This window comes from Ipomoea triloba, chromosome 3 (genome assembly GCF_003576645.1).
Source record: "Ipomoea triloba cultivar NCNSP0323 chromosome 3, ASM357664v1".
Taxonomy (NCBI): domain Eukaryota; kingdom Viridiplantae; phylum Streptophyta; class Magnoliopsida; order Solanales; family Convolvulaceae; genus Ipomoea; species Ipomoea triloba.
The window spans coordinates 7,486,509-7,495,900 of record NC_044918.1 but is presented as its reverse complement, the minus strand read 5'-3'; the positions used below and the strand labels follow the sequence as shown (position 1 = coordinate 7,495,900).

The following is a 9,392-nucleotide window of genomic DNA, read 5'->3' as shown; positions in this document are numbered from 1 at the left end:
GAGTGAATGTGTGGAAGGCCGTCACTCATGGCTGGACTCACCCCAAAAGGACTCAAGAAGATAAGTCAGAAATTCTCGCTCCGGTTGAACAGTGGAACGCCGAAGAAATTAGCGACAGTGAAAACAACAAGGCCTTGACACCATTACTGGATCGCTTGATGAGGGTCAATTCGGGTTAATTGCTGGATGCAGCTCTGCAAAGGATGCCTGGAAAATTCTTGAAAACTTTATGAAGGACACTCCTCTGTCAAACAAACCAAGATGCAGCAAGTCCTCACCAGATTTGAAGAATTACGGATGAAAGATGAAGAAACCATCGTCGAATTTAATGCTAGGGTTCAAGAGTTGAAGAACGAAGCTGCCGTATTGGGGGAACCATTCTCCTCGGACAAACTGGTCAGGAAGATTCTTCGATCCCTTCCTGTATGCTTCAGGATGAAAGTCACTGCAATTCAGGAAAGCGTAGGCTGGGAAACGAAATCTGTTGCGGAACTGATGAGCAATCTAAGAACATACGAAATGGATATCCTATTGCAAGACAACAACTCAAAAAGGGGTAAGAATGTTGCGTTTATTGCCGAAGAATGTGACTCAGAAGAAGAGTGTGAAGAATTGGATGATGAATCTGTGGCAATGATAACAAGAAATTTCACCAAGATTCTCAAACAAATAAATCGGAGAAACAGAGGAGGCAAGAATCAACAAAACAGACCCAACAGTGCTGCTCCATCCTCGTCTAACTCATCACGGACCGTCGGAAAATCATCAAATTCAAATCAACAGAAGAACTTTAGTCAAATAAATCAGTTCGGTCAAAATCAAAACTTGACTCGACAAAATCAATGGCAGCAAGGGGAAGTTAGGAACAAGAACAAAGGAATTCAGTGCAGAGAATGTGAAGGGTTCGGACACATTCAAGTGGAATGTGCCACTTACCTCAAAAGAAAGAAGTCCATGAAGGCAACAACCTGGAGTGATGAAGAGTGTTCTGAAGAAGCTCAAGATGAAGATGAAGAAATATCAGGAAACTTCATAGCATTCACTGCAGTTGTTGCTGAACCTCATTCGGATTTGGATAATAATTCAGATCATGAAGATGTAGATAAAATACCTTATGAAGAACTTGAACAATCCTACATCAAACTGTACAAGAAATGGGATATTCTCTTGAAAACTCACACAACCACAAATTCAAAAAATGAGTTTCTTGAAAAGAACATTGAATCCCTGAAGAAACAAGTTGCTGATACAAATGCTGAACTGGCCGAGTCCAACTCCAAAGTGATGAAGCTCTCGGCAGAATTGGAAGCTTACAAGAAACAGATTCAAATGATGAACACAACATCAACTCTCAATCAAATCCTTGACTCCGGAAGATCACCTAACGTTCGAAATGGTTTGGGGTACACTCGAAACTCTCAAAATTCTTTCACTACTAAGTTTGTCCCTGCAGGTACTAGCACTTGGACAAATGTTGAAACCCACCAGAAGATTTTGAGGAAATATAATCCAACATGTCACTACTGCTACAAGAAAGGCCACACAAGACCAGAATGTTACAGGTTCTATAGTGATCAGAGAACTGACAAATTTCAAAAGAAATGGATCACTCCAGTCAGCCGTCAAGTCTGGGTAAGGAAATCTGATCTAGTTTGCTATTCTATGCTTCTTGGAAAAGAACAGGGAAAATGGTATTTCGACAGTGGCTGCTCTAGGCATATGACCGGCAGTAAAGAATTCCTCAAGAATGTGATTCCATATACTGGACAAGTAACTTTTGGTGATGGAATTAAGGGTGACATCATGGGTATTGGGATCCTCAATGTAGCTGGAATACCCTCACTATCAAAGGTACTACTGGTATAGGGTCTTAAAGTAAATCTGATCAGCATCAGCCAGTTGTGTGACCAAAAGTTGAATGTAGGATTCACGAAAGATCGATGCATTGTTAAGGACAAACTGAACAAAATTATTATGGAAGGTATAAGATCCTCTGACAATTGCTATATTCTGTCTTCGAATCTTTTGTGTTGCAGCACCACCACAGATAATACAGATCTCTGGCATCAAAGACTTGGGCACATGAATTATCAAGATATGAACCATCTCATAAGTCATGAATGTATAAGGGGGGTACCCAAGTTCAAAGTAAAGGAAACTGGTGTATGTGGCCCGTGCCAGCTGGGAAAGCAAACCAGAACCCCACACAAACATTTCAATCATATAGGAACCTCTTCGTGTCTGGATCTTCTGCATATGGACTTAATCGGACCAACACAAGTGGAAAGTTTGGGAGGTAAAAGGTATATCTTTGTCTGTGTTGATGACTACTCTCGCTTTTGCTGGGTAATGTTCCTCAGAAACAAGTCAGAAACCTTTGAACATTTTGAAAAACTGTGTTTGAAGTTGCAAAAAGAGAAGGGCTTGCATATTGGTAAAATTGTGAGGATTAGGTCGGATCATGGTAGGGAATTCGAAAATCAGCACTTCTCGACCTTCTGCTCCAAAAATGGGATCAGTCATGAATTCTCAGCCCCAAAAACTCCTCAGCAAAATGGAGTAGTTGAGCGAAAAAATAGAACCATCCAAGAAATGGCTCGAGTCTTGATAAATAGCAAAGACCTTCCTCAGTTCTTTTGGGCAGAGGCAGTCCATACTGCTTGTCATATAATCAACAGAGTGTATCTTAGACCTGGGATGTCGCATACACCATATGAGCTGTGGCGAGGAAGGAAACCAAATTTGAAGTACTTTCGCATTTTTTGCAGTAGATGCTATATCCTAAATGACAGAGAAAAGGTTGGAAAATTTGAACCAAAGAGTGATGAAGGCATATTCTTATGGTACTCACCAAATAGCCGAGCCTACAGAGTATACAACAAACGTATCAAGACTGTCCAAGAATCTATCAATGTAATTGTAGATGATCAACCGCAACCAGTTGGCAATTATCTACCAGCTACTGATCTTGAACAGAACCAAACAAAAACAGCTGATGAAAAAGGAGTCAAGAAATCTGAGTCAGACTCTGAACTAGATGACTCCGAACCAGACACTGAACAATACCAAAGAAAGTCAGACGATGAAAAAGGCATCAAGAAATCTGAGCTAAAATCGGAATCAGAGGACTCAAAACCACCCACTGAACAACAGACAAATATAGATGACCATCCATCTACACTGTCAAAGCAAGTTCCCACACATGTTCAAAAGAATCATCCCGCTGAGAACATATTGGGGACACCCACCGCCGGTGTTCGAACCAGAGGAATGCTAAGAGGCAGTCTAGCTGAGTTATCTGGGTACGCATGTTACACATCAAAATTTGAACCCAAGAATTACAAAGAAGCACTTCAAGATGAAGACTGGATAAGGGCTATGCAGGATGAACTTGCTCAATTTGAGAGAAATGAGGTATGGGATCTTGTGCCTTGTCCTTTAGATGCAAACGTAGTAGGCACAAAGTGGATTTTTCGAAACAAAACCGATGAACAGGGAAATGTGGCCAGAAACAAGGCCAGACTGGTGGCTCAAGGTTACTCTCAAGTTGAAGGGATTGACTATGAAGAAACATTTGCACCTGTGGCCAGACTTGAGTCAGTAAGATTACTGTTGGCCGTCTCCTGCATTCTGAACTTTCAACTGAACCAGATGGACGTAAAGACCGCCTTTTTAAATGGACTTCTCAATGAGGAAATCTTCATAGCTCAACCAAAAGGATTTGAGAATCCACAGTATCCTGATCACGTCTATAAACTGAAAAAGGCCCTTTATGGTCTGAAACAAGCACCAAGAGCATGGTATGAACGGCTCACACAATATCTTCTGAAAAATGTGTACACTCGCGGTGGGGCAGACAAAACACTATTTGTTAAAAAGACCACTGGTCACATAACTGTGGCCCAGGTTTATGTAGATGACATTGTTTTCGGCTCAACATCCCCTACAAATGTTAAGGAGTTCATTCAAGTCATGGAAAAGGAATTTGAGATGAGCATGATAGGGGAACTAACATGCTTCTTGGGTCTACAGGTAAAACAAATGGAAACAGGGTTGTTTCTGTCACAGACCAAATACGCCCAAAATTTGGTCAAAAGATTTGGTCTTGACTCTACTAAGGAAGCTAAAACGCCTCTTTCCACCATGGTAAAACTATCAAAAGACTCCAACTCAAAACCTGTTGAAGGCAAACTCTATCGTAGTATGATTGGCAGTCTATTGTACCTAACGACAAGCAGACCTGATATAATGTTCAGTGTAGGTCTGTGTGCACGTTTCCAAGCAAATCCAAGGGAAGCACATTTGAATGCAGTTAAAAGAATAATCAAATATGTTAAGGGGACTGTGAATTATGGACTATGGTATTCGCGTGACTCAGGAACTGAACTACTTGGATACAGTGATGCTGACTGGGCAGGAAATCTGGAGGACAGAAAAAGTACATCAGGAGGGTGTTTTTTCTTAGGAAAAAACCTTGTCTCATGGTTCAGCAAGAAGCAAAACTCAATCTCATTATCTACGGCAGAAGCTGAATACATAGCTGCTGGGAGTTGCTGCACTCAACTCATATGGATGAAACAGATGCTGAACGATTATGGACTAAAGTTCAGTAGTGCTGATCTTCACTGCGACAACACCAGCGCTATCAATATTGCAAAAAATCCTGTCTAGCATTCCCGCACTAAGCATATAGATATCAGACATCATTTCATCAGGGATCTTGTGGAAAATGGAGACATTAAATTGCACTACATACCAACAGACAAATAACTCGGAGACATATTTACAAAGGCACTGGATCCAACTAGATTTCACATCCTGAAATCAGAACTTGGCATGTGTAATGGTCCACCGAACTAGTACAGTAAGTGAGACACCCTTTTTTTCCTTATCACAGGTTATTTCTCTTAAAAACTCGTCCTTGTTATATTTTCTTTTCGCACCACACTAACATTTGTTTTTGATAAGCATATAATCCCAGAGGAACAGTGTATCCGACTGACTAAACTGCTATAGCTTTAATTACGGAAATGACAACTGTCAAATCGGCACGACTCCCACTCTCCTCATGCCTCATCACGTGACCCAAAAAAGCAGGTCATCATGGACTCCTTCGACCTTTGAAAAACCAGTTGCAATAAGGGGAAATCAAAGATCATGCAAATCTCTCAAAGCTGCAAACCCTCTCACAAACTTCACCCAAAATCAAGAACCTTGAAGCAAAGCTCTACAATGGATCAAGACGAAACCAAATACTTTGATTTCTCCAGACTCACAAACAAATACCCTTCTGAAATTCAACATCAAGCATCCCGAGAGATGGTCATGATAATCAACAACAAGATAAAACCTCCGGGGGGAGAACCAATCTGGTCGTGGTACTCAAGAGCAGAGCAACTTGACTACCTGAAAGGGTTTCTCAAACCTCTTGCATTCGAGAAAGAAGAAACAGCTAAAGCCAAGGATCCTGAGGTTTATTCTGAAACTTCATCCCTTCTTCTTCCTTTTCTCTCATCAAATGACTATATATGAAAAGCATAGTTTTTATCTTTAACATTTTTTCATGATATAATTGTTCTATCAGATACTGAGGATGAAATTAACCTAGAAAAAGTCACTGTCGAAAAACCTATGCCCTTAGTCTCTGTAAAACAAGAACCAATAGATGATGAACATGAAAAATTGCATGTTCCTGATAAAAATCTACCCGTACCTGATAATGTCAATCCAGAATCTGCTGTAGTATATGGTCCTCACCAACTTGAACCTCCTGCTTCCCTTTTCACCAAACTCAACCTCTTTAACATCATGGATGAACACAGAAGATCAACCTCTCTCACAAATAGACTGTCTATTCCCCTGAATATCCTACAAAACACAAAACCCACACAAGATCAAGTTCTGTCTCTGCCTTCACCACAAACTACATAAGCAAAAGACCCTGAGCATCAAAATCCTGAAAATCCTCTTCCCATCCAGTCAGAAAACTCTCATACTGATGAAACTAGGTCTGAACCTCAATCTGAACCAAATCCTAAAACAACACCTACCATCTCCATTGATGATTCTCCATTAGACTTTGAGTTTGAAACAGGAAATCCTCTAGAATTACAAGTTGCAGAACCAACTGATGAAGAAGACAATCTGCCTTTGTCTCAAGTGAAGAAGAATCAAGCAAAGTCAAAAGGGAAGAAGAAGATCCAAGAAGAACATATGGACAAAAATCCTGTGGCAAAAATTCAAGTTTTTCCCGCCCCTGTCACCAAGCGGAAAACCAGATCATCCACAACACAACAGGAGAAGGAAACCCCCTCACCAGCTCAGAAAACTAAGAGAAAACAGCCAATCGCTGAACAACCTGTCCCTGTGGAAACCACGGCCAGTAAGAAGAGAAAGAAGAGCACCACTCAAACTCAGCAACCTGAAAGCCAGCCGGACGTCTCCGCCGTAACACCTCTTGAAGTAATCACCCCTCAATTCTTATATGATGAGTATGCGGCAAGATGGGACTCAACAAACAAACGGAAAATCCTGAGTGAAAGGTATCTTGATGTTGAAAAGTTCAAGTCTCAATGCCAACTTATGCCAATATTTGAAAAGTTAAACCTTGTCAAGTCTGTAACAACTCAGACGAGCTATCCACCAATTGCCATCAAGGAATTTTATGCAAACCTTCTGAAGACTGTCAAAGAGGCTGGCTCACATGTCTATGGACGTATTTGGCTGAGAGGAAAGGAATACAATTTTGACACACGTACCATCAATATGTATCTGGGCATAGATGCAAGTGACATTGAGGACCCTGTTATTGGTGCAAATACCATCACAAAGGTCATTACAAGAGGAACATACAGCTACTGGCCTGCTGAAACCAACATGTTGCCAGCAAAATCTCTCACAACAAAGTATGCTATTCTGCACAAACTAGCCATGACAAATTGGATGCCAAATGAACACCGAGGAGGATTAAACTTTCTTATGGCCACCCTGATCTACAAGATAGGCAAAGGTATTCCCGTTGATTTAAGTGACATTATCTTCAAACATGTGGCATCCTTCAGAAAACCAGAGTCTAAAGAGAGCAAGGTAAAGCTGTCTTTCCCCTGCACAATTTATGGAGTTCTGCGCTCACAAGGTTTCAAACCAGAACCAAATGAACCTATGGAAGCACCACAAGTCAGAACCATTGATGCCAAACTGAAACAAGGAAGTCATGTGCTTGATATCTTTCCAGAACATGCAAGTAGCTCAGCCCCAGCTCTGAACCTTGATGTACCATTTACCAGCAAACTCACAACACAGCACCTTGACAAAAGCATCAGAGATCTTAACACAATCATCCAGATACTCGTTGAAAAGGGAACAATTGAGATTGAGAGACCAAGAGATGACTGCTGTTGTTGCTGAAACACCCACTGATCCATCTACTGCACCTGAAGCTGATTCCACCGCACCTGAAGCTGAATCCACTGCAGACAGCCAGGACGATGAGTCCTCAGAATCTGATTGATTCTGTTCTAATACCTGGGTTGCCTTTTCTACTTGGTCCTGCTGAGGAATCTTGTGGCTACAGATTCACAAGTTCCTGGCAATAGGGGGAGTAGGAACAACCTTCTAAACATTAGTTACTGTTACTATGATTACTGGTTACCTTGGTTACTATTTTTTGATGAAGAAGATGAATATGGTTACAAGCATGGTTACTTGGTTACTAGTTTTGATGAAAGACCCCTCTGCTCAAATGGATGAAAGACCCCTCTGCTCAAATGGATTATTTGTAATAGGGTCTCATGTTAGTTTTTATTGTATTTTGTTTGATGATATAATCATCTTCGTACTTTGATTGGATGTTTAATTCTGTTTCTGTTGGGCTATGCCTTGAATGAACGCTGTTTTTAACTATCTCTGATGTTTTAGGAAGATTTTTGTGAATTGCCAAGAAACTTGTTACAAAGGGGGAGATTGTTAATAAAATTGCTAAAAAGAAAAATATTTGTAAAACTCCCTAAGTTGTAACAAGACAAGAAGAGGAATCAGAGTCAGTTACGAAGGCTTCAGACTTAACCGAATCTGGGCAAGATATATATATGAGGAAAATTTCCAGTGATTGGGAGATGATTATACTGGATACAAAGATCTGAACGTGAAAGCTTCCTCATATGTGATATAACGAGATATCTTGACAAAGCTTACCTTTGATTCAAGATGCATCTTCTTCATGAAGTCTCGGGCAAGCAATCACTCTGAAAGCCAGTTGCGCTACGATTGAGGGGGAGCCTCAATTCAAGAAGATCGGGAGATCAAGCATTCTTCAACTCTTCAAGGTTGAACTCTAGAATGGTGATGATGAAGATTTCTAGAGTTGCCGTGTGATTCTCTACTGTAAACTGGTGATACTTTTTCAGTTTGATCAATGAAGAGTTGGGCAATCAGAGTGATGCCCCCCAGATGTAGGAATTGAGATTCCGAACTAGGTTACCAAGTCTTGGTGTTCTTTCTGCTTTATTATTCTGATTCACATTAGCTGCTTAATTCTCTCTGCTCTACTCTTTGCACTAGATCAGTAAATAGTTAAAGGTTATCTAACAAATCTAGTAATTGGATTTAATAGTTAGAAGACTCTTTCACAATCTTAGACCTAGAACACGGAAGTCTAAGTTTTTCAGTTTTCTTTTTGGGTGATTAGAAAAATATGCAACCACTATTTGAATGTGTACATTAGGTAAACCATGATCCTAGTGGACTACACGGAGATAAACCAATCTAGTTGTTAATAGAATGACTCAATTAGACTTGAAATATTGTGATTGCGAAACCAACTTTGTTGAGTTGTCTTGGTTTAAGGTTTTCTTTGAGTTTATACCAATCCAGATTATTCAGTAACGTGCCAAATACCAGATTCTTCTACAGCTCTGGAATATACTACATTGTTGGTTTCAATGTACAGCTCTGGAAATGTTGTTCAATGTCAGTTCCTTCCCATAAGTCATCTTTAAAACCACATTGTCCACGCCTTCCACAACAAATAGAGCAAAGTTTCACATCTGCACCTTCTTGCCCTCAACGGTCTGGAAGGTGCTAAACAGTTCTTGGTTAGAGCATATGTGCCTTGTAGCACCGATGTCAATGAACCACTCACGTTGGTTAGAACCCGCGAGATTCACCTTAGTTGCCATGGCCGAAAGGCTAATCTTGGCCTCCTTCTGACTACTTTTCTCAACAACGTTGGCTTCAGAACTCTTGTTCTTCTTTCTTGGAGCCTTGCAATCAGATGACTTGTGCCATTCTTGTCACAGTTGAAGCATTTACCATGAAACTTTATCTTGGTAACGCCTCCCTTCGGACTTAGCTTTCGCTTGTCCTTCTTAGCATTCTTAAAGCTCTGATCGTGC

The 9,392-nt window shown here is 40.7% G+C and overlaps 1 protein-coding gene across 1 annotated transcript; it reads left to right on the top strand.

The window, feature by feature from the left end:
* Nucleotides 1-5,631: 5,631 nt before the first annotated feature.
* Nucleotides 5,632-7,510, top strand: LOC116012846. The gene is made up of 3 exons (XM_031252522.1): nucleotides 5,632-5,898; nucleotides 5,980-7,243; nucleotides 7,287-7,510. The coding sequence occupies exons 1-3, from the start codon at nucleotides 5,632-5,634 to the stop codon at nucleotides 7,508-7,510; spliced, it is 1,755 nt and encodes a 584-aa protein (XP_031108382.1).
* Nucleotides 7,511-9,392: the final 1,882 nt, after the last annotated feature.